The sequence below is a fragment of the Arctopsyche grandis genome, chromosome 8 (assembly GCF_051622035.1).
Source record: "Arctopsyche grandis isolate Sample6627 chromosome 8, ASM5162203v2, whole genome shotgun sequence".
In the NCBI taxonomy this organism is placed as follows: domain Eukaryota; kingdom Metazoa; phylum Arthropoda; class Insecta; order Trichoptera; family Hydropsychidae; genus Arctopsyche; species Arctopsyche grandis.
Window position 1 is genome coordinate 1,748,895 of NC_135362.1, and position 24,256 is coordinate 1,773,150.

The window sequence follows — 24,256 nt, forward strand, 5'->3', positions numbered from 1 at the left end:
ACTTTATTTGAATCGAAAAGAAAATATATCGTCATAAAAAATTGCCTGTTTAAAAAGTCACGAACCAACAATACATATATACATACGGTAATTGGACTATTCGTCACATTGGGGTGGTCACAAAGACAATTTTTGCCATGAAAATCGCGAATACACAATATTTGGCACTCAAGTTATCGTTACTATGATAGTTATCGTTAGTATGATGGACTTTTCGGCTGCCAGATGTTCCGTTATAGAGATTTTAGTGACTTTGTGACGAGTAATTTGTGACCAGTAATCACCGAACCATACATACATACAATACCGGTCTCCCTCACGGGACCGAAAGTGAAACGCCCGAAAACGCAAATATCGGAAGGCAAAGATCGAAAATCGAAAGATCAAAAAATAGGGTGCATGGTAAATGGTACTATGTATATATAATATATATGAGTGGCATGCGGTGAAATTATCTCTCTTTTTGTCATACAGCCAGTGGCGGCTCGTGGATAAGATATCTGGGGGTGCTGCGGTTGATTAAAAATAAAAAAAATGTTTATTTGGATTATATTTTACTATTAACAACAAAATTAAACATTATATGTATTTTATTTCATTAAAAAATTGATTCTTCTGTCTTTTTTCCATGAAAAAAGGTCTATCACCTTTTCGTTAAATTTTTCACTGTTCATAATCATTTTTTTTTCAATTGACAGCATAGACAAAGCCGTCAATCTTTCTTGAACCATTGTGTTTCTTATACATATATGTATGTATGTCTTTATTCTATTTATTGGTGAAAAACACCGTTCTGGCTCAGAGGTAGTTTTTAACTTTTTAAGTTTTCTTTAATTGAAAATGCATCGATATTACTAGATTGCAGCTTTTCTTGAAAACACAAAAGGTGCAGAAGAAAGGAGGAAAAGTTAGGAGCGTGTCGAGCGCGCGCGCGCACACGAAAAAAGAAATGTGTACTGTTGGGAGTGCAGTGCGGACCAAGCTTCTAGCTGCCCCCGCGCCCCTCCTTCGCCCACTCGGCATATTCCATCGAAAACCGTACTGCACAAAATCATAAATGATACCTCACTTTATGATATTAGTACCGCGATTTATGATCATTATTGGATGTATCGGTGTACGGGCGAGCTTTATACAAGCTTAAATAATATTGATATTTTTATATAATATACCTACATACATTTATGTATATAATAATATTAAATTTTTCTCAATTTCCTTGGGGGTGCTGCAGTACTGCAGTGCGTATGGACGAGCCGCCACTGCATACAGCCTTGTTTAATGTGCGCGCGCAGAACACGGGAGGAAAAGCCTGTTCCTCTTGTCCCTGTTGTATCCTGCTCGCGCAAATTAAGTGAGTATGTACGTGATTATGTACCGTTTACCATGCACCCTTTTTTTATCTTTCGACTTAAGATCTTTCGATTTTCGATCTTTGCCTTCCGATATTTACGTTTTCGGGCATTTCACTTTCGGGCCCGTGAGGGAGACCGATATAAATATATAGATGTATAACCCATTTATATTGTAGGAATCTCGTCATAGTCATCGTCATCGAAACATTCGAGAATATTCCGCAACAACAAACCACATTCCTTGCGGAACTCACATTCATCAAAGCAGTTACTGCGACGCAGAATACATTCCCGAAAACCAGACGTCGCACACCTGCAACCATTATATTAAACTCAAGCGGAACGCCCCTACCAGTCGAGTGGAACCAAAACGGTCGAAACACGCCGCCACCATTAAACTACATCGAGCGGAACGGCACCAATCATTCCAGAAAATTCTACGCCTCGACAAAAGTGCATTCCTCGTTTACGCATCAACAACCACTTCCATCAATCATTCCAGAAAATTCTACGCCTCGACAAAAGCAAATTCCTTTCTTACGCATCAACAAACCACCACCATCGATCAGGTGATTCCAGAAACACTATAAAAGGAGGTACAACCCAAACAACGCCAGTCGACCCACAGCAGCAAGAGTCGACCCACAGCAGCAAGCGTCGACATACAGCTCCTGACCAGCCACCACTACACTACGCGGACTTGGAAGATCAACCAGCCGGACGAGCACAACAGTGTTTCGTTAGGCCGGGATACGGTCAATACACATCGCTACCCCGCCTACATTGGTACTACCCCGACGTGATCTACGCAACCTTCTGATCATTCAACAGCGCTGTCAACACGTACCTACCCCGCCTACAATATGTAGATAACAATATTATAAGGATAACTACAAACATTATAAAGAGTATAAAATATTTTACTTTTATAATAATCAAAAACAGGGAACATACGAATCGGTTCGGCGATTATTGGTCACAAAGTCACTAAAATCTCTATAACGGAACATCTGGCAGCCGAAAACTCCATCATACTAACGAGAACTTGAGTGCCAAATATTGCGTATTCACGATTTTAATGGCAAAAATTGTCTTTATGATCACCGCAATGTAACTAATAATCTAATTACCATACGAATCAACACTGAGAAATATTATATGTCGGAAACAAGTCGGAAAGACGTTGCAAGATGAAATATTTTAAAAAATAACAAACTTTTTATCAACAAAATATCACAATATTAATTGTTAAATCTACCCACATACGACAAACTGCTAGAGACTCATCAAATGTGTATGTCAATGGCCACCTTAACTAGCACCACGCCACTACTCAGTAGTCAGTACTCACTACAAACTCAGCTAGACTCAGGCACTGTTCGACAGGACCTCGTGGTTTCGTCCGTTTGTCGCGTGATACTTCTCAGCAGATTCAAAATCAACAAGAGTATTTATATTATTGTAAACAATGAGTGAATTCGATAACACGGTTCAAGGGCGACATGCGATTGCTATATTGAAACGCATCTATAACTTTTACAAAGAAGATTTACTGTGTAACGTTCAACTGGTAGTCGGCGGCAACAGGTAATTATTATTCAAAATAGAAGAATAATTAATTTAGGAAATCACAATCACATTTATTCGCATGTGAATCGTACACGTGCTTAACAATACGAAACTTGTTTGAATCCCGTGTACATTTCTGCATAATGGGATCCATTGAGTCATCCGGGACGTTGTCCTGGACTTTGACCCATTTACGAAGAGATAGTATACCAGATTTGGTGCTTCTATAGGTAGGGTTATGGTATGGTAATATTATTTTCAGAGTTGATGGTGTTATCGCTTCTGTTTAAAATTATGTATGATGACTAGAGACCCGTATTTTGGGCTTCTATTTTTGTCAATTTTAGCATTTTAGCGTTTTAGGGCATTAAAAATGATCAATTTAGCATCTATTTTTATGAAGAGTTTAATTTTAAATATTTGGTCTAACCTGTCATGACACTGGTAAAAATGAAATGCTTATATAAATTTAAAATTTGAGTGATTTTTGTGTAAGACAACAGACATTCTTGAGTGTGCTTACTATTTTGACTATACCACTGACACATACAATTTTGTGTTTTATTTCAGATTTCCAGTACACAAACTGATATTAATGTCGAATAGTGATTTGTTAAAAACTAAACTAAATGATACGAATAGTGAAGTAATTGTGGAAGACAGTCATGAGATTCAAGTGGAGTCTGTAAAAAAGGCAATTAAGTATTTTTACCTGGGTGAAATTGGTAAGAAAAATTTCGTATACAATATATGTACATATGTATGTATAATAGCACACTCTCAAGATATAAATATTCAGTTTTAGATATGAAACTACACGAAGTAATAAACATAATAAAATTCTCCAAAATGATTCAAGCGGATGAACTCCAGGAATATTGCTTGGCATATCTCGAAAGAATGATAGATAGTGAAAATTTCCTTTTCATAGAAGAATATGCAAAACAAAATGGTTATTTGCGATTGCTTGAGCAGGCAAAGATTTACATTACAAACAATTATTTAGAGGTAATTCAAATTATGCGAATTTCGTTCATTTTCAGACAGCTGATTCATATTCGATATATTGTTTTATTTTTTTCAAATTAATTTGATTATGTTTTATCGTTTCAGATAATTCAAGGAGAAGAATTTCTCAATATAAGCTTTGATCGAATGAGTGAATTATTACAATCAGATGATTTAAAAGTGATAACAGAAGAACAGGTGTTTAACGGTTTGGCGTTATGGGTGCAAAAGGATTCTGACTGTCGAAAGAAGTATTTAAATACCTTGCTAAAACACATCAGATTGCCATTATTACCTATAGAGGTATTTACCATTTTAAAGGGCGAATGTACATCTGTATAATATAATAAAATCCAAAACAGTAGCAGCAGTGAGCACTTAATTTCTATTAATGTAAACATATTTTCAGTTTTTACTAAATGAAGTAAAGCCACTCTGCCTTGATTCAGTGTATTGCTCTCAGATATCGTGGGATATTTTGGAATGGTATCAAAAACCAGAAAAGAGATCGTATTTAACCTTGAATTCTAAACCTCGAAAAAGTACAAAACAAACTATGTTAATTGTGGGTGATGACTCTACTGAAGTAACTAGCATATAATTTGTGTTAATAATATATAATTAAAAATACTTTGTTCAAATTATGTATAACATCAAAATTATCGGTGAATTTTAGATTTCTGATGAAATTGAAACTTACAATCTCAATGTCGAAAAATGGTCTCCATATTATAATTTAAACAAGAAAATTACGTCTTTCGGAGCTGTGGTATTGGATCACAAATTAATAATGATTGGTGGTGAATTTTATGGTAAAACCACAAATAGGGTAATACATAATTTTTTAAACCATGTTCTATATCACATTATTTTTATACATATTATATTAAGTATAAAACCATAGGTATGTAGTTTGGATCTTGCCACGAAGCAAACTTCAGAATTGAAAGCTATTCAGAAAGAAAGAGAACGTTTTGCAGCTACAGTAGTCGATGGTCATGTTTTCATATTCGGTGGATATTACAATAATAATATAAACACACTGAACTCCGTTGAAAAGTTAGTTATTTTTTTGTAGCTCTCATAATATATCCATATAATGATAAAAAAATTTCATTGTGGCTTGTTTCAGATATGATTTGGTTTCGAATACATGGACTTATGTTGCCCCTATGTTGACGGCACGTTGCGAACATGACATATCAGTAATCGGGAATGAAATCTATGCCATAGGAGGATACGATGGTGTAAATTATTTAAATACAATGGAAGTCTATGACATACGAAGTAATAATTGGACTATCGCACCATCATTTATAGAAAAAAGATGCGCGCATGCCGTAAGGATATATACTTTTTACTTTATCTATGTACGTAGTAAAAATAGATGAAGTTTTGTGATCATGCGAAAATTCGAACTCGAGATGTTGACTGATTCGAACTCAGAATCGATTACTGATCACGTTTTCATGATCTAGAAAAAATGTGTGTGTGTCTGGATTTTTGGAGATTTGTTGAACAACATTAGTCCTATCGAACTGAAACTTAGTATTGGTTACTGAAATTCTTATCGAGATGACGCAAATTTTTAAGTTGACCAGAAATAGTACTTTCCCCTTATAGGTGTCCCCTTTTTCTTAAGTTTTTGAATTCAACTATCTCCCAAACCGCTAATTATAATAATAATAAAATTTTTTTTACATGGAATAGAAATTATAAATTCTGTAACCTTATATTTTTTAAATATTTTTACCTGAACCGGAAGTAGTACTTCTACTCTAGAGAATTGAGTTTTTTTATGTTTATCTCGGAAACCTTTTGGTTTACTGAACTGAGATTTCATATATACAAGTTTAAGCTTAATACCAAGTTATTTATAAAATTTGGTAAGCATCCCTTAACCGGAAGTGGCAGTTTACTCTTGTTCGATTTTCCTTCCACTATTTTTTTCGACCCCTAAAACATGTTTATTCTTCGCGAAAAAATTCAAGTATAATTCTTGTATCAATGTGATGAAAATCACTAAATTTAATAAACCGGAAGTGAGATTTTTTCCTCTTAGAAAGGTCAAAAATGTTGTCGCCTCGATTCTGTCCACACCCCTGAACGAATCAAGCTGAAAATTTATATTCGTATTCTTTATGTACTAACGACCTGCTAAAGTTTTGGTCACAATTCGTAAACCGGATGTACTATTTTTTTTAAAAACAATATTTCATTATTTTATTTTGACCTTTTAAATCATTTTAATTTTCTTGATATTTATTGTGAAGATCAAAAATCAAAAAGTCAAAAATGTTGTGCCCACTACTCTGTCCACACCCCTGAACATATCAAGCTGAACATTTATATTCGTATTCTTTATGTACTAACTTAGACCTGCTAAAGTTTTGGTCACAATTCGTAAACCGGAAGTAGTATTTTTTTTAAACAATATTTCATTGTTTTATTTTGATCTTTTAAATTATTTTAATCTTCTTGATATTTAATGTAAATAATACCAATAGTAATTTTAAATTTTTGAAGAATTTTTTTTATTTATCGTAAATGTTGTTCCTAATAATCTAGTCTTTTTAATTTATGTGAATGTCCAATTTTTCGACTGTCGACTTTACGCGTTTAGTAACGTTGAAATTCTTACAGAAAAGATGCATTTTTTGGTGCTAGTTTAGTATGCGGTCTACCTGCACATTTCTGCTTTAGTGTGGGATCTACCTTCACATTTTTACTTTAATATGCGGTCTCACTGTATCAGTTCTCGCGTGTGACACTGAGACTGAATAACAACCTAATCTTAAATTAATAGGGCCAACCTTAACTTAACCTTATCTATCCTGACCCTTAAATAAATAAGTGTTGGCTACTAAGATATGTTTTTTTTTGTGAAAATATTGATGAAATAAAACTTAAAAAACATCTTAGCAGCCAACACCTATTTATCGGTCAACAGGCAACACCGGTCACAAGTAGCCAACACCGGTCAGGATAGATTAGGTTAAGTTAAGGTTGGCCACACACAACTTGTTTGTCACACACATGTCCAATTTTCCGATTGTCAACTTAACGTATTCAGTGACGTTGAGATTCTTACAGAAAAGGTGCATTTTTTTTATACTTTCCAGGCTGTTGCATTGGGAGACTATATCTATATTATTGGAGGATTTGACAAAGGAACGTGTCCTAAATCAGTGGAGCGGTTTAATATAAAGTCTAAAATCTGGACACGTGTGGCTGACCTTCCCAAAGTATTGAATGGACACAGGGCAGTTGTTTTCAATGAAAAAATTGTTTGTGTTGGTGAGTTTCTAAATCGTTTTGATGTAGCAATGCTAGAAGTACATATATAATTTCAATTTTATATGGTACTAGTGTTTTATCCGGCTTCGCTCGGTATTTGTAATATAAATCGCTTAAACATGGCCAATATATTATAATAGTAAACATTTTATTATATTTATTTCAATAGTTTTAAATATTCATTTGTTTTTCATTAAATTGAACGTCACGGATTTTACAAACCGAATAAACAAACAAACATACTTACATACAAAGTCTCTTTCGAAATTATATATTAGATATTCGTTTTGTTTTCAGGGGGCCAAGGCTCTAGAGCAGTGCTGGAATACGATCCCAGCATTGACAAATGGACTGAACGTGAAAACATTTCAAAGTCACGAATTTTTTTTAATTTGTTATTCGCTCCATCAGAACTATTTATGTAAGAGTGGATAATTTTGATTTAGTATTAATTTTTAACTCTAATGTTAATAAAAGTTATGTATTTACATATATAAAATCCTTTTTTTCTATTTGCACTTGTTTTTATTAGATAACTGTTACCCTTCCTGTTCGTCTCAATCAATAAAAACAATTAGCAAAACTTCTAAGGTAACGTATTTACATAGGATATATAATACATATGTACAAGAAACTATTATTTTTAAATACAAATACTTGGGGGGGGGGGGGGTTGAGGGCCCTAAGGGTTAAATTATTTAACCTTTAAAGTGGGTTTTAATACTAATACTGTTGCGTGGACGTGAAGAGGGGTTTCCAGGATCGGAGAGAAAGACACATTATTGTTGTAGAAGTGGTTTATTCGTCTGTACTCGTCAGCTCTCTAGTTCCGAATGCTTTCCAGTTCGAGAGCGCCCAATATTTATACTCATCGGGCGCAATACATATACAGACATAAGCGAGAACCTATTGGTCAATGAGTCGCGCGATCCTATTGGCCCAGGATTCCATATACATTCTATTGAAGCCATTTTGGCGCAAACGAGAGATAAAATGATCAGCGCTAGTAAAGGTCCAAGAGTGCCACTCACCTAATATCTATGTTACAATACTATTTTCCATCTGGTGTAAGATGAAACTTGGGTAAAACGCATATGCTTTTCTTTTCACATCATAAAAATGTTATACTGTCTGCACGAAATGCTGTCTGATCGAGAGGCAGTGTCTCTTCATACAGTGGACAAAGTATGTATAATCCTATACTTATTTATGAATTAATAAAATAAATCATTCTGCAGCAGAATTAATACAAGTTATATTGGTCTTGCTGATATAAACATTGCTTTTGCTACCACTTCTGTAAAATCTTGATAAATTTAAAATTCTGGTAAGTTTAGCTTCAATAATTAGCAATATAAATAATACATTGTTAGTTGCTTTTTTTGAAATTCATATTTAAAATTGCAATTAAATTAATAATGTAATTGTATTTTCTTTATATATAATATGTATACATACATATATCTGAAGATCAATATTTTTTTATATAGAATATTTTTTCAATAAACACGACATCTATTATCAACATTTTGTATAAGTATTATTCAAGGCCAATTACGAACATCGATCACCAAACATTACAATCATCATAGAGACACCTACGAACAATTTTTTACAGCCTTTTTAAATATTAATAAATTAGGAGATATTGTTAAATCAAATTTTGCTAGAAATAGTACAAGATTGGAAAATCGTTCCACTGAATTACGAGGTGAATAACTAATACCCCCAATGCAACAAGCCTGCAAGTTGCAACAAATTGTATTTAGTCGAGACATTTTTAATATGGCATTGATCATAGGAGATATTCAACACAAAATTGATAATCTCTAATGTGAGAATATAAGGGATGCATTTTAAATAAATTCAGTAAAAATCATAATTACAGCAAATTCGCTTCTAATGTGTTTCATAAGTGGAGCGACTTTCCATTTATTTTCTTTTATATTATACACTTCCATCGTGTTTAATTTAGTTTTAGCATCATTCCCTCCAATAACATAAATTTCCGTTCCTATTATTGCTATTTCGTGATTACTACGGTAGTTTAACATGGAATCTACTAAAGTCCAAGTGTTGGAAACCGGATCATACCTGAAATTAAAAAAAAATTGGTAGCTTTTTGTCAATACGTAATTAAAATATCGCATTAAGGACTCTATGAATTTGTATTATACATACTAACCTTTCAACACTCATCATAACCCTGTCTTACTCCATAATTTTGTCCTTCCACAATTAACATCGTGTGTTTGATATAATTTCGCGGTTTTAAAATTATCCAAGGTAATGGCGAATTAATTTGATGGTTTTAAAACAATTCTATCATATCCCATACTATTTGACAAGATAATGAATCTGAATTTACTGTCCATTGTTTTCGTCGGATACGAGAGACAATATTCCTCGAGTTCATGCTCCTGAATAATTTTGGAAATATTGATTATGTTTACCACTTGATCTAGTTGCATGTCTGAAACAAAAATTTATGTCATGAGATATATGTACATATGTACACAGAGAGATATAATATTAATAGAAGTGGCTTTAGGTGTGCTTTTGATATCAAGTGACATTCTGTCCACGGACAGATCTTAATAATTTTAGCATCAGTCGTATTTGACGCTTGGTGCTCGACGTATGTCCGATAAAAACTTCTCTGTTTGTTTATATTACTCGCAAGATGGGCAAGCATCGGTAAAAATTGCACAATGCATTCAAAAACAAACAAATAAACAACATGGGATACATTTTTTTAAGTAAATTGATCCGATTGTATTCCGTGCGATGTAGGGTATTTATAAAGACGTACCGCGTAAAATTGACAACAATTATTTATTCGTAAGGGCCCCTCTATTCTTATTACATTTCTCTGTATGTACATATATCTAATATATAATTTTGAAAAGACTTTGTATGTATGTAACAGTCTTTGGAAACTTTGTAAACAAGTTAAACAAGTTTCCATGACGACATGGGGACGGGGGCGAAGGCCCGGGGCGCGCCAGGGGCGAAGTCCCATGGGGGGTGAAGGCCCCGGGTTGAACGCTGGATTGTAACTATAAGGGTGGAATCACACAGGGAAGAATGGCACGTCTTGTGCTTCGCACCCCGTTGTGGGGGTTCTCCTACATTTCTTCAAATATGGGACTATTACCGATCACTGTCAAGCAAGGATATATACAAGGATACAATTTTACCGAAAATACTCCAGGGGGTGATTTTGGTACGGTGTGTGCTGGGCGTGCCATGAATATGCGCTGAACATGCCACATTTTTTTCGCATGTTTAAAATGTGCCACGTTCCTTGCTGTGTTTTTACCCTAATACAAACTTGAATAACGATTTCCTCGAAATGTGGCTTAGGGCCTCATTAATCTGAAATTCAAAAAATTAAAATAAAACTAACAAAATGGGTGCTTAATCTGAGCTTTTGGACGAAAAAGTATGAAAAAAGATTGAGTGAAAATGTTCCCAATTCGAATTCGTGAATTGGGAAAAATTTTGCTTACTTCGTTGAATCATTCGACTTCGCGAATTTGGCGTTACATATATGTATGTACACGTTCAAAAACAAACATGTTAAAATATTTTACGTGAAATTTACTTTGTGAAAGATCTACCTATATTTCATAGTTACTACGATAACTATCATAGTAACGAGAACTTGAGTTCCAAATATTGTGTATTCGCGATTTTCATGACAAAAATTGTCTTTGTGACCACCCCAATGTGACGAATAGTCCAATTACCATTTCATTCGCGATCGATTTGTTGCCAATTTCTGCTAAATGTATGTACAACCATAAGTACGTATGTATGTATTCATAAAAATAAAAACCCTGTAAATAGAGACATCTATTTGTAAAAAATATATATATGTAAATACTCAAACTACTCGAAAGATGTCTCGAATATAAATATATATTTTAACAAAAATTGTGTGAATATTTTAACATACGCGTACACTTTTTGATTTGGGAAATGTTCATACTTGGAATAGCACGAGCAACAGTGTGGCCCACTTGAGTTTATTTATTTTAGCCAATTAAATGCATACATTTTATTCGAAACACTGTTAACAGTGCAAATATTTAGCCTAGCAGCATACTTTGAAACAAAACAGGTGTCCACTTCGATGACTGCTCTATCCAATTGATTCGTAATCAGTTTTCTTTGGAATTAAACACACTCGGGACGTGTTTTAATTTTAAAATATATTCGTGAATCGTAAAGAAAATCTTATTAAGTTCGGAATTGAATATTATTTATATATATGTACATATTATAGAAGCTACTATGGAGATCATTGGTTAAACACATAGATATAATATGAGTCATAAATCAATATTACATTCAGAATACGGGAGTAGTTTCAAAATTGATTTTTATAATTTATTATTACTCTCCAAATTGAGACGTGCTCCATTTAAAATCAAACAACGAACAAGAGTTTTTGGGTTTTAATTGGCGTTCACAAGAAGGGCTGTTAGACCAATGATGTGAAGCTCCATAGTGTCTTCGTTAACGAAATAGAGTATAATACTAATGGTTTATTTTTCAGACAATGAACTTAACTTTAATAGACTTATTTATATTCTGTGGTGGGTTTTTTATTACTTTGTACTTATATGGTTCAAGAACTTATGACCATTTTAAAAACAAAGATGTAAAATGTGTAAAACCTCCTTTGCCATTCTTTGGAAGCGGTATTTGGGTTTTTCTAGGAATAGAACATTTTCAGGATTTTATATTGAGATGTTACAACACATGTAAAGATGACAAGTAGGTTTTATTCCTCACAATAAATATCAATCTAGGCCATAGTGATAAATCGACAGTTGGTTTCTAATGTTAAGCCCAATCTTAGACAAAAAATACTATCATTTGACGGGCTGACAACCAGACTGTTACAAGTGACATTTAAAAAAAAATCTGGTTTAAGTGCTAAAATAATAGCATATATGAAATGCTAATATTTTAGCACTTAACCCAGCTTTTTTTAAAAATGTCACTTGTACCAGTACCGTCATTTGATTGTAATTTTAAGAGTTTAATTTCTACCTTAGCTGTCAACGTCATTATTGCGACGGCTTTTGTAGTAATGAAAGATAGTAACACACCTATGTAGTTATTTGAACATTTTTCCATATATTAAATAGATATTTGGGACTGTTTGAAGTGCAACGTCCCATAATTTTGATAAAAGATGTTGAAATACTGAAATTAGTAGGAATCGAAGATTTTGATTCTTTTCCTAATCATCGTAGCATTATATCTGAAGAAATCGATCCATTATTTGGAAGCGCTTTGATATCTCTAGAAGGTAAGTTCATTTTATTAATATAAAGTTCTTCATAAATATTATATTTGTTTGTGATTATTTTTTTTTTGTAATATTTTAAGATCAAAAATGGCGAAATATGCGTGCAACTCTAAGTCCAGCCTTTGCGAGCTCGAAAATGAAAAACATGTTTGTATTAGTAGAAGAAATTGCAAAAGAGTTTTCTAACTTTTATGTAGAACAGTCTAAAAATGCAGGTAAAATAATGGTCATAAAATCCTTTGATGACAATATTAATTGTATCTCAAAAACTCAATACTAATACTTTTAATAATAATTACAGTTGATAAAACTACTGAGATTGAAGCCAATGATTCTTTCATTAGATACACTAATGACGTTATAGCTACATGTGCATTTGGCATTAAAATGAACTCCATGAAAAATACAGATCATAAGTTTTACAAACTTGAAAAAATCGGTGGATGGTTGCTGATCAAATTTACACTTTTAATTTACTTTCCAATGCTAGCAAAGGTTAGTTTTCGGTTATTATTATTATGATTTTGAAAAAAAATTGCATTTAAAATGATCAAAAACTTGTATTTAGTTTTTCAAGATGAAGTTTTTCCCGAAAAAAGTAGTATCTTTCTTTAGAAATCTCTTACAATGTACGATGAAAAGTCGAGAAAAAATGGGCATAATTCGTTATGATCTCATTAACATATTGATGGAAGTTAAAACGGGATCCTTGAAACACGAAGAAAGTATAGACGAATCCTCTGAAGCTGGAATTGCAATAGTAGAAGAATCGATTATCGAGAACGAAGTCGTAACCAAAAGTAAGTATAATTATCAAAATACATATAAAATTCTTAGAATGAGAGCATGAGAGACTGAGAGACTACATGAAGTCTGTGTACACTTGCTGAAAAGAATCCTTGCTGAGTTTTTGTTGTGTAGTGTAGTATGATATTGTTACGTACACTGCCGAGTAAGTGCCATCGGATTAGGCCGAGTAGAATCCCAGAGACAGTGTGACCGTTATAATTGGTTTCGAGGATTATCTGCAGACTAAGTGCAAGTAGGCTAAACAATGGCCACCGAATTGGCCGCTATTGGTCCCTTCTCAGAAGTGACCGATAGTGTGGGTGTCGTGGGAATAAATATCCGGGTACATGCCTAAACAATAGGGAAGTAACCGGACGTCGAAGATGTCCTAAGAGACCTGCCCCTTATAAGGCGGTACTTAGGCGATATCAAGACATTCTGGACGGAGCACTGCCAGTGTGTGTATTTCCTTAATCATCTATAAATGCTGTGACACGACTTTGGCCTTTTACTTGGATCCTCCACCCACCCCTACGCAACAATATTTACTCCCTTGACTTCTATTCGATGACTTCTGATCTGCTTTATCCATCGGGTCCTTTCCAATCATTGATTGTTTTCTAGAATGGAATGATGATGAACTGGCAGCACAGGCTATGACATTTTTCCTGGGTGGATTTGAAACAACTTCTACGCTTATCATATTTTTCTTCTATGAAATGGCTCGCAACCCAGACATCCAAAAGAAGGTTCAGGAAGAAATTGACAACCTTATCAACGAGTCTAGTCATGGCATCGTTTACACTGACTTGATGCAGTTGAAATATTTAGATATGGCAGTTTCGGGTAACAAAAGTTTTATTAAATCAAATCAATATTATTTTTCATACAAAAGGGAAATGTTTATTGGTTTTTCATATTTAGAAACATTGAGAATGTGGCCTCCAATACTTATTACTGATAGAGTTTGTGCCAAAGATTATACACTGCCACCTGCTAATGATGCTAATGCCCAAAATTACCAGGTATATTCGTCATCATATTCAAAAGTATTACAGCACTTCTATAAAAACTTATTGCTTTTCAATAGATAAAGAAAGGCGAGAGTATTTGGATTCCAATTTATGGTTTCCATCATGATCCAAAGCACTTTCCAGAACCGGATTGTTTCAATCCAGAGAGATTCTCCGTTGAGAATAAATCAAATATTAATCCAATGACATATTTGCCATTCGGTATTGGACCAAGAAACTGTATAGGTACATACTTACATGATGCAACAGTTATTTAAAATTTCACAATATGTATGTAGATGTCTGTGAAATTATTTTTGCAGGATCTCGTTTCGCTTTATTGGTTGCAAAGTTAATTATTTTCCACACATTGGCAAAGTTTGAGATTGTGGTAACGAAAAATACTCAGATACCCATAATACTGACCAAGACTTCAACAAGCTTAATGAGTGATAAGGGCATGTATGTTGGATTGAAGCTTAGAAAATCTTAATTCTTACACACAATAGAATTATTTAAAAATAGTAGTGCATCATGAAAATGCACATGCAAAAAATACACGATGGTTTGATTTTTTTTATTATATATTAATTGCTTTTTATAAAATTGAGTGTAATTGATGATAGTAATGGTATTTTTATTTTTTATAAACTGCATTCCTCATTTCAAGCATTTTATTTACAGGCGGACCTCAACTTTCGCACATTCGACTTTCGCACAATTCGCTATTTCGCACATTTTTAAAAAATCGTTTTTTTTTTTTTTGGTGATAATGCAAAAATGTTTGTTTGCGTGCAATTGTTTCCCTCTCCTCCATTCCCTGTCGCACTATGAAATGCGTATGAACGAGCCCGTACTGTGAAAAGTGTTACATCCTGCACGGCATAATGATGGATGAAATGGAGAAATCTTTGTCTTATTGAATAAGTGACCAAAATCAAAAAACTTCAACAGTTCAAGCTAGAGCTCTTAGTTTGCATAAGGATTGGAAGGATAGACTAAAAGAAGATTCTAACACGGTGTTTCATGCAAGTCACGGCTGGTTTTCAAATTTTAAAACAAGATATTCTTTACACAATATTAAATTCACTGGAGAATCAGCTGATGCGGATGAAGATGCTGCAAAAGACTTTTTTTGTTCATTGTCCAAAATTATTGAAGATGGTGAATATTCCTCTAGTCAAATATTTAATGTAGATGAGACTGGTTTATTTTGGAAGCAGATGCCTAATCGTACATTCTTATCAAAGGAAGAATCAGTTGCCCCTGGTCATAAACCTTCTAAAAACCGATTGCTTCTTGGTGGAAATTTAGCTGGTGATTTAAAATTGATGCCAATGTTAATTTATCAAGCAGAAAATCCTAGAGCATTGAAAGGGAAAGATAAAAAATTGTTTCCAGTCATTTGGAAATCAAATAAAAAAGCCTGGGTTACTGCTTTAATATTTAAAGATTGGTTCACTTCACATTTCGTACCAGCAGTAAAGCAATATTGTGAAGTTAATAATTTACCATTTCAAATATTATTAATCTTAGATAATGCTACAGGACCCCCAAAATCTCTACAAAATTTATATCCAGAAATCAATGTTGTGTTTCTTCCCCCCAATACTACGTGTCTCATACAACCCATGGACCAAACAGTGATAGCTACGTTTAAACGATATTATATGAGGTCGATAATGAATCAGGCCATCAAGACAACTGACATGGAAGGTGGGCCCACATTAAAAGATTTCTGGAGGAATTATAACATATGGAACGCAATAAACAATATTGGAGACGCGTGGGCTGAAATAAAAGAGTCAACAATGAAAGGTTCATGGAGAAAACTATGCCCACAAATGATGGGTGATATAAATTTTGATGAAACTCCAGAAACTATCACACTTGAAATAGTCCTCTTAATGAACGAACTTAACCTAGATGTTAACATTGAAGATATTAATGAGATGATTGAATGTCATTCTGAACCCATGACCAATGAATTTCTAATGGACCGGCAAGAGAACGAGAATGATATACATATTGAAAGTGAGGAAGAAGAACCAGAAGAAATCATTAATACCTTAACTATAAAAAATATGAACGAAGCTTTTACGCGTCTCGAAAAGTTTTTGAACATTATGGAAGACTGTGATCCCAATGGAGAACGAATATCTCAAGTACGTAGGGCTATTCATAAGAGTACTGTCTGTTACAGAACTCTCTATGAAGAAAAAAAAAATGTCATATTCAACTAACTCTTGACAAGTTCATTACGAGATTATAATTTGCCGTGCCTGAATGCGATCTTTTCCACCTAAGTGAGTGTAGATTATCGGATGTTATTTTAACATATGTATCTGGCAGCCTGCGCTCATCATTATTCTCTTAATTTGAATGTGATGTATGTGTGAAATCTTAATCTACTCTCTTCCATTTGGGCGTCGCTGTGATATTTTTTTTACTATTTTTCTTTTGCAGAATGTAAAACTAAGAATAGGATTTGAGTATTTTATTTACGTATTATTTTTCTTTTGTTTTTATTTTTTATTTTATCGTGTTTTTCTGCTTTTGCTTTTTTGCTTTTTATTTTATGTATTTACTTTACTTTTTAATGTACATATATAAATAATTTTTATTTAATACATACATTTTTTGCTTTTTTTTTTACATCCCTCAACTTTCGAACATTTAACTTTCGCACACATTTTCAGGAACCAATTGTGTGCGAAAGTTGAGGTCCGCCTGTATAAACTGCGAATTTTCTGTCCCTGAAGTATTAGCAGAAAAGCATGATTATCAACTTACTTAACTTAAATAGATCAAATAGACATGTACTATGTAACGTATTTTTGATAGCATTTTGCTTAGATACATATGTGACCTATATACATACATATGTATCAGTGGCGTGCCGTGAAATTCTCCCTGTTTTTGTCGCACAGCCTTACTTACGTGTGCGCGAGCAGGATAAAAGGGGAACAGGTGACGTCATACTGAGTCCTCCCCCACACGTAAGTAAGGCTGTGTGACAAAAACAGAGAATTTCACCGCACGCCACTGCTATATACATATGTATCTTATCGGTCTCCGTGATGAGCCAGAATGTTAAATTACAGAAAAGACAAATATCGGAAGGCAAAGACCGTATTAATGTGCGCGCGCAGAATACCGGAGTAAAAGCCTGTTCCTCTTGTTCCTGTTGTACCCTGCTCGCGCAAATTAAGTGAATATGTACCGTTTACCATGCACCCTTTTTTATCTTTCGACTTAAGATCTTTCGACTTTAGATCTTTGCCTTCCGATATTTGTGTTTTCTGTAATTTAACATTCTGGCTCGTCACGTAGACCTGTATCTTATGGAGGTGTAATATTAATATTCTATTTCCCCATTCGTTGCAATATAATAATGTTACATATCATTAAATTGTGTGCAAAGCAATCTTCTTGCAAAACAGGAAAATAATTTATTATTATTAAAAATAAAAGAGGCATTTGTGTACCTACATATGTATGTATGTATGTAAAGCAGTCAAAATAAAATTATAATGTTACATTGTTACGTAAAGCAAAACATTATCATTTCAATATTACATTTATCAAAAGCGTTCAAAGAAGAATAAAGGGTACAACAACAATAACAAATATTTCAGAAGGTAATTTATTTTCGATAAAAGGTCAACCGTCCGATAACCTTTTTGCTTTAAAAGATTTAAATAAATATTATCAACATGCGCGACTTATCCATGTGCAAGCGTAAATAGACCAAAAAAATAATCAATGGGAAACAAAAACAAAACGTTTAACCAGTTTGTGGTAAAAATATTTTCGATTCTTGGAACGAAAATAATAAACTGTAACATCAATTACGTAGTGAACACTAATATTGACATTTATTATTATTTACAACATTATTATGTATAAATAGATTCAATGTTTACATATGCAACAGAAGGCTAAGCTGAATTATTTAAAAGGGGGGAATAATATATTTTTTTTAATTTTATCATCGCAAACAACACAGTTGTTATTGAAACATTACTTAGATTGAGAGGAGTTTATTCATCATTAGTTAATCTATTTATCAACCAATTATAGTTTTGCTGTGACGGCTACTCACCTCCATTGTTGAAAAGTGGAATGTAGATGAGGCACAAATCTTCTAAGACTACTATCTTTTTAGCTAATGAATAAAATTAAAAAAAAATAATAATGAAACAGATCAACTTATAGTAAAGAAAGTTTCAATTGTAAAAATTACTATTAAGTCATAGGCTGCCATTACCTACAGCCACTGCCCTTTGGGAGAAGTTAAATGGTGCATATTTTCGAGAAATTAGTAAATATGCACATTTTGAAGTGAAGAAAAATTACGTATTAATAGAAAAATTTGAGTGCGCGCATTACACACTCGTCGATCCAACCCGTTGACCCGTTAGAAATGATGAACGTATGTGTGTGTGTGTCTTCGTGGATGTGTATGTGTGTAAGCTTCTGCGTAGCGCATTATAAATCACGATACTTGTCCACGCGTCCGCCACAAACATACCCACATATGTACATACATATTATTCCTTATATTCAATAACTATTGCATACCTGATAGCATCACAATCTATATACATATATAAAATTGAATGTCTGTCTGTGTGTCTCGTATAGGCTCCTAAGCCACTCAATCGATTACAATGGAACTTTCAGTATTTGTTGTATACATGTCCGGGAAGCTTACTGTTAAAAAAACCTCATAATTATAATATTCGTAATTACGATTTTACCGACGCGAAAGTTTGAAGCGCAATTGTGTAGTCAATGTGTTCGTTGGTTACCATGTTTCCAGTTGGTTTATTACGACACGGCGTTGAAGAGACGTTAGTTGAGCTGCAACCACCACTTGAAAAGGGAACGGAAATTGCATGCCTTATTCTGGCATTGCAAGACATGCCGGGTTCAGCTAGTTATATATAAAATATTTCTATTTATGATTGTAAATCACTTTGTCCTGCATGTCCGTCATTACTGATATTTTTTCTTGTACCACCAACCATCAACCGCATACCACAGGTTGGGAACCGCTGCTGTAGATGATGATGATGATTAGAGGTAGGACCGGAAGCGTGCCGTTCTTTGTTTATTGTTCGTTGTGCATTGTTCATTTTTATGATGAACCTTTGTTAAAGGTTCGCCGAACCTTTTTTTATTGTACTTGTTCAGACTATGTCTGATGATCGGCTTTTGTGGCCTTACGACCCACGATTTGGCCGATATATTTTTGTGCTGGCCACCCTGACAGCGGTTGGCACACAAACTGACAGTTGTCAATAGCGGTTTGGCGCGTAAACACCCCGTTTTTACGGGGCGCACCTCGCCACCGAAATCACCAGCTAGAGGCTGGTGAGGGTTGTGACGATACTTGGAGACCAGCTCCAGTATCCGTCCGGTGTGCACCAGAGGAAGCTTGGTCTGTCTTCGTCCAGAAGGCAGACAACTGATCTACGCGTGGCTAACCTCAAAGGGCACGCGTGGTTACTTTGTTATTCCCCCCCCCTGCTTATTCTCTGTATTTATATATATATATAAAATACAGTCACCATACAAACAGAATTACAACCTGTTATCATTATTGTATAATTTCCCGCCTTTGTCCTGTATCACACTCCCTTACGCACACTGTACGAGAGAGAGAGAGAGAGAGATAGACATCAGCAGAGACCAGACCGCAGACGACGACCTGTAGATCCCTTGGAGGAGACCAGTCCCGCCCACGCTTACCACGAGCTTCTAAGAAACCGACTTTCGGGGGTGCTCTCGAGTTGAACATCCCTGGAGTCTGTACATTTGGTCCTTCGAAAGAGCCGGATTTCTTCCAGAGCTGGTCTGTCAACGTCGTCTAATCTAGGTTGGTCGTAATTAGCATTTTTCTGTTGTTGTTGTGATTTTTGGTCGCCATTTTGTTTCTTTTCCCGTGTCCATTGTTTATTTTTGTCGTGTCCAAAATGGAAGCACTTCGGAATACGCGGAAAAGCATTCGCGCTCGGTTAACGAGAAATGCGAACCATTTGGAGGGGGATCTGAGTATTTCCATGCTCCAAATCAGACTCGAGATAATTAAACCTCTGTTGTCTGATTTCGAATCGGTCCAAGCTCAGATTGACGAGCTGGACGAAGCGGAGGCTCGGGCCTCCGAGTCCGTCATTGACGAGTTCGAGACGGAATACTTAATCGCCCTCGAACGATGTATGGAAATGCTCAGATTGCGGGAGCTGCAACTGAGCGCGTCGCCGGTAGGTGGCGCTGCCGTCACGATTTCCGCTGTATCGCAATCAAATTCGGCAATAAAATTGCCCCGTTTGGAGTTGCCCACCTTCGAAGGCAACGTCCAAAATTGGCCCCTTTTCTCACAACGCTTCTTGGTCGCTATGGCCGGCGAAACTTCTCAACTCGCCCGTTTCCAATACTTGTTGGCAGTCCTAAAAGGAGAACCCAATCGCGTAGTCAGTGGCTTAGAGTTATCTGATGATTCCTTCTCCCGCGCTTGGTCCATTCTGGAGCAGCGCTACAACAATAAAAAAATTGTTGTTCAGTCCCACATTCGCGCAATATTGGACGCGGAACAAATTGCGTCCAATAGTTACGCAAGTTTGCATCGCTGCATAGACGATTTTAGCATGCACGTCCGTGCACTGGCCAACTTGGGCGTTCCGGTCGACACTTGGGACGACATTTTGGTCATGTGCATCACTAGGAAGCTCGATCGATACACGGTTCGACAATGGGAGCTTCAAGCGCCAAAACATGAGGAGTGCACATTCCACAAACTCATCGAATTTCTGACGCTTCAGTGCCAATCGATGGCAAATGCCGACTTCGTCTTAAAAGGCGAGTCGAATCCTCGACCAAGAACCATTACGAATCCGAAGGCAGCAGTTCTGCATGTGAGGAGGGAACGCCCCTCCTGCATCAGTTGCAGCGGAAGTCATTCTCTGCTAGCCTGTCCATCATTCCGCCAAATGAGCGGTGATGAGCGTAGGTCGAACGCCATAAAACGTCGACTATGTCTCAACTGCTTGAGGCCAGGGCACATAGTTCACGCGTGCCAAACAAAGCAGAGATGCTTCAAATGCGGTCATGCCCATCACACCATGTTACATGACTCAACTCCATACCAAACTTCGCCTTCAAATAAGGCCAAACATTATCGGAGCCCAAAGAAATCAGAGAACGCCAAACCCGTAAAATCATCGTTGGTTTTACACTCGGTGAGACGCGTATCGCCTTCTCACGCCCGAACTGTCCTGTTATCCACCGTGGAAGTACAAGTTCGCGGCGGAGATGGGCGTTCGCACAAGGTTCGAGCATTGTTAGATAACGGCTCCGAACTCAACCTCATCTCTGAAGACTTAAGAAGGCGACTCGCCTTAAAGTCGAAAAGGATGGACGTCAACCTGGTAGGAATAGGTTCAAATAGGACGTCCATTACTAGTGGCGCGGTAATTCGAATTCTACCGCGCATCCCCAATCAGGGCTCCAGTGTTGATCTCGATTGCGCAATCATGCCCGAGATCGCGAATCAACTTCCATCGCGCAACGTGTCCGAGATTCGGAGCCATTTGCCGCTTCATCTCCCCCTTGCCGATCCGTCATTCGATATTCCCGGTACAGTGGATATGGTGATAGGCAGCGACGCCTATCATGCGATGTTACGCAATGGCAAACGTACCATTTTAGTTCCCTCCGAGTCACGCGGTGACAGAGGAGGACGCATCGCGATGATGAATACAGCTTTCGGCTGGATATTGGGCGGCTCTCTAGAAGCGCCCACAGTTTCAAGCGATTCTCGGAATTGCCATCACACAACGGGTCGTGATCCGTTATCTTGTTTTGGCGCGAGACGTCCAGTCAAGACAGTTACGCGTCCTCTGGACGAATCGCGTATTTCCGCGGAACGAAGATTCCGCTTACCGAAGCGCAATGTACCCGCGCCCTTTGACCCTCACATCTTTCGACCTTCCCAACCCAGCTCCCATAACTCCTGGCCAGTTCCTAGTTGGCGCACCACTAGTTGCGCAACAGCAGGAGGATCTGGTCGATCAGCCCGGAGCGAGGGTGCTACCACACCAGCACATGCAGCAGCGGCCCCTGGCAGACAGGGGCACAGGAGTAGGTCCTACTACTCCTCCATCAGCAACACCAAGCGAGCAGTCCGGCGAGTAGCTCGACTGCCAGTCGAGCAGCACTCAGTGAATTTGTGCAACAGTGTGGCGAACGTTCAAAACGTCCCACATTAAAGTTGGAGTCTTTAATTTGTGTTGTGATTTAGTTAAATGTGTTTCCATTTAGTTTTTTTTTGTCTCCTGTTTGTTGATTGGTGTTGGTAGTGGAGCTATCAATGCATGTGGGACATGTAACGGCTTAACAATATTGTTACCTAGCACTGGTGTTGGTTTTTTGTTGTTTTTTGTTTGTTTGTTTGTTTACCTTGTTGGTTGTTTCTTGCGGGCTTAGTCAGCTGTTAATGTACAGCGGGACGATTGACGGTGGACGAACCTTTGTTTTGATTACTAATTGTGTATTGTTTGTCTTGTTTGTTGTGTTCTTTTGTTATCTCATTTGTCATGTTTCATTAGTCTCTTGATTAATTCATTTGTTTTGGAATCCGATCCTCTGGATTCCAACGGGGGGAGTATGTTCAGACTATGTCTGATGATCGGCTTTTGTGGCCTTACGACCCACGATTTGGCCGATATATTTTTGTGCTGGCCACCCTGACAGCGGTTGGCACACAAACTGACAGTTGTCAATAGCGGTTTGGCGCGTAAACACCCCGTTTTTACGGGGCGCACCTCGCCACCGAAATCACCAGCTAGAGGCTGGTGAGGGTTGTGACGATACTTGGAGACCAGCTCCAGTATCCGTCCGGTGTGCACCAGAGGAAGCTTGGTCTGTCTTCGTCCAGAAGGCAGACAACTGATCTACGCGTGGCTAACCTCAAAGGGCACGCGTGGTTACTTTGTTATTCCCCCCCCCCCCTGCTTATTCTCTGTATTTATATATATATATAAAATACAGTCACCATACAAACAGAATTACAACCTGTTATCATTATTGTATAATTTCCCGCCTTTGTCCTGTATCACACTCCCTTACGCACACTGTACGAGAGAGAGAGAGAGAGAGATAGACATCAGCAGAGACCAGACCGCAGACGACGACCTGTAGATCCCTTGGAGGAGACCAGTCCCGCCCACGCTTACCACGAGCTTCTAAGAAACCGACTTTCGGGGGTGCTCTCGAGTTGAACATCCCTGGAGTCTGTACAGTACTCTAGCTTTGTGAATAGACCCAAAACGCCGTGTTTCCTGGAAAAAGCACGCTCTCTATCCGCCCTTTAATGATGATTAAAGGGCGGATAGAGAGCGTGCTTTTTCCAGGAATCAGGGCGTTTTAGGTCTATTCACAAAGCTAGAGTGCAAAAAAAAGATTCGGCGAACCTTTAACAAAGCACCGCGAAATATTTAACAATGAACGGCACGCTTCCGGACCAATCTCTAATGATGATGATCAACTTACGAACGAGGTGCAAGAACGTATATAAGTCGACGAATACCTACATATATACATATGTACTAGGGGTTTTACCCGGCTTCGCTCGGTATTTGTAATATAAACCACTTAAACATGACTAATCTCATAGTAAACGTTTTATTAAATTTATTTTAATAATCTTATTTTATATAAATTTATTTGTTTTTTTTTTTATTAAATTGACTGTCACGAACAAACAAACATATTTACTAAGTTTCTTTCGAAATTATATGTATACCAGAATCCGGCGGCCCACCCCGGCGACCCTCGGGCCTTTGCCTCCGGGGCTTTCGAATCCTTTGAATCGAAAAAAAATCGAATGGCTACGT

At 36.5% G+C, this 24,256-nt stretch overlaps 5 protein-coding genes across 7 annotated transcripts in view; 4 read left to right on the forward strand and 1 right to left on the reverse strand.

The window, feature by feature from the left end:
• Nucleotides 1-23,424, forward strand: part of LOC143916224 (uncharacterized) — an 84,226-nt gene extending 60,802 nt beyond the window's left edge. The window contains exon 2 of the mRNA XM_077437219.1: nt 20,049-23,424. Within this exon, the coding sequence (XP_077293345.1) occupies nt 20,339-22,630 (2,292 nt within the window). The 5' untranslated portion in view covers nt 20,049-20,338 and the 3' untranslated portion in view covers nt 22,631-23,424. The remainder of the gene's footprint in view (nt 1-20,048) is intronic.
• LOC143915612 (uncharacterized) overlaps nt 1-24,256 on the forward strand; it is an 854,026-nt gene that overhangs the window by 47,851 nt on the left and 781,919 nt on the right. The window lies entirely within an intron of this gene.
• LOC143916228 (kelch-like protein 5) lies at nt 1,971-7,743 on the forward strand. The gene is made up of 10 exons (XM_077437231.1): nt 1,971-2,942; nt 3,495-3,649; nt 3,724-3,932; nt 4,038-4,235; nt 4,342-4,518; nt 4,609-4,761; nt 4,837-4,991; nt 5,065-5,272; nt 7,055-7,229; nt 7,527-7,743. The coding sequence occupies exons 1-10, from the start codon at nt 2,824-2,826 to the stop codon at nt 7,652-7,654; spliced, it is 1,677 nt and encodes a 558-aa protein (XP_077293357.1). The 5' UTR covers nt 1,971-2,823; the 3' UTR covers nt 7,655-7,743.
• Nucleotides 8,667-10,881, reverse strand: LOC143915755 (kelch-like protein 7). Its single transcript, XM_077436553.1, has 3 exons — nt 10,853-10,881; nt 9,415-10,607; nt 8,667-9,323 (listed from the first exon to the last, which is right to left on the reverse strand). The coding sequence occupies exons 2-3, from the start codon at nt 9,429-9,431 to the stop codon at nt 9,086-9,088; spliced, it is 255 nt and encodes an 84-aa protein (XP_077292679.1). The 5' UTR covers nt 9,432-10,607; nt 10,853-10,881; the 3' UTR covers nt 8,667-9,085.
• LOC143916231 (cytochrome P450 9e2-like) lies at nt 11,204-15,587 on the forward strand. Of its 3 annotated transcripts, none has more exons than XM_077437239.1 (10): nt 11,204-11,459; nt 11,794-12,014; nt 12,392-12,555; nt 12,636-12,770; nt 12,857-13,050; nt 13,124-13,355; nt 13,969-14,190; nt 14,269-14,369; nt 14,435-14,603; nt 14,681-15,587. In XM_077437239.1, the coding sequence occupies exons 2-10, from the start codon at nt 11,797-11,799 to the stop codon at nt 14,848-14,850; spliced, it is 1,605 nt and encodes a 534-aa protein (XP_077293365.1). In that variant the 5' UTR covers nt 11,204-11,459; nt 11,794-11,796; the 3' UTR covers nt 14,851-15,587. The 3 variants fall into 3 exon arrangements, with proteins under 3 accessions (XP_077293365.1, XP_077293364.1, XP_077293366.1); XM_077437238.1 differs by having other exon boundaries at nt 11,304-11,478; XM_077437240.1 differs by having other exon boundaries at nt 11,349-11,478; nt 14,269-14,348; nt 14,681-15,019.

Bases quoted from the DNA above. Each gene is read 5' to 3' on its own strand.
- LOC143916228 (XM_077437231.1), top strand. From the start codon at position 2,824: ATGAGTGAATTCGATAACACGGTTCAAGGGCGACATGCGATTGCTATA. The intron at 2,943-3,494 runs GTAATTATTATT...GTTTTATTTCAG, and splicing joins CTGGTAGTCGGCGGCAACAG to ATTTCCAGTACACAAACTGA. The intron at 4,992-5,064 runs GTTAGTTATTTT...GGCTTGTTTCAG, and splicing joins ACACTGAACTCCGTTGAAAA to ATATGATTTGGTTTCGAATA.
- LOC143916231 (XM_077437239.1), top strand. From the start codon at position 11,797: ATGAACTTAACTTTAATAGACTTATTTATATTCTGTGGTGGGTTTTTT. The intron at 13,356-13,968 runs GTAAGTATAATT...ATTGTTTTCTAG, and splicing joins GAACGAAGTCGTAACCAAAA to AATGGAATGATGATGAACTG. The intron at 14,604-14,680 runs GTACATACTTAC...TTATTTTTGCAG, and splicing joins TGGACCAAGAAACTGTATAG to GATCTCGTTTCGCTTTATTG.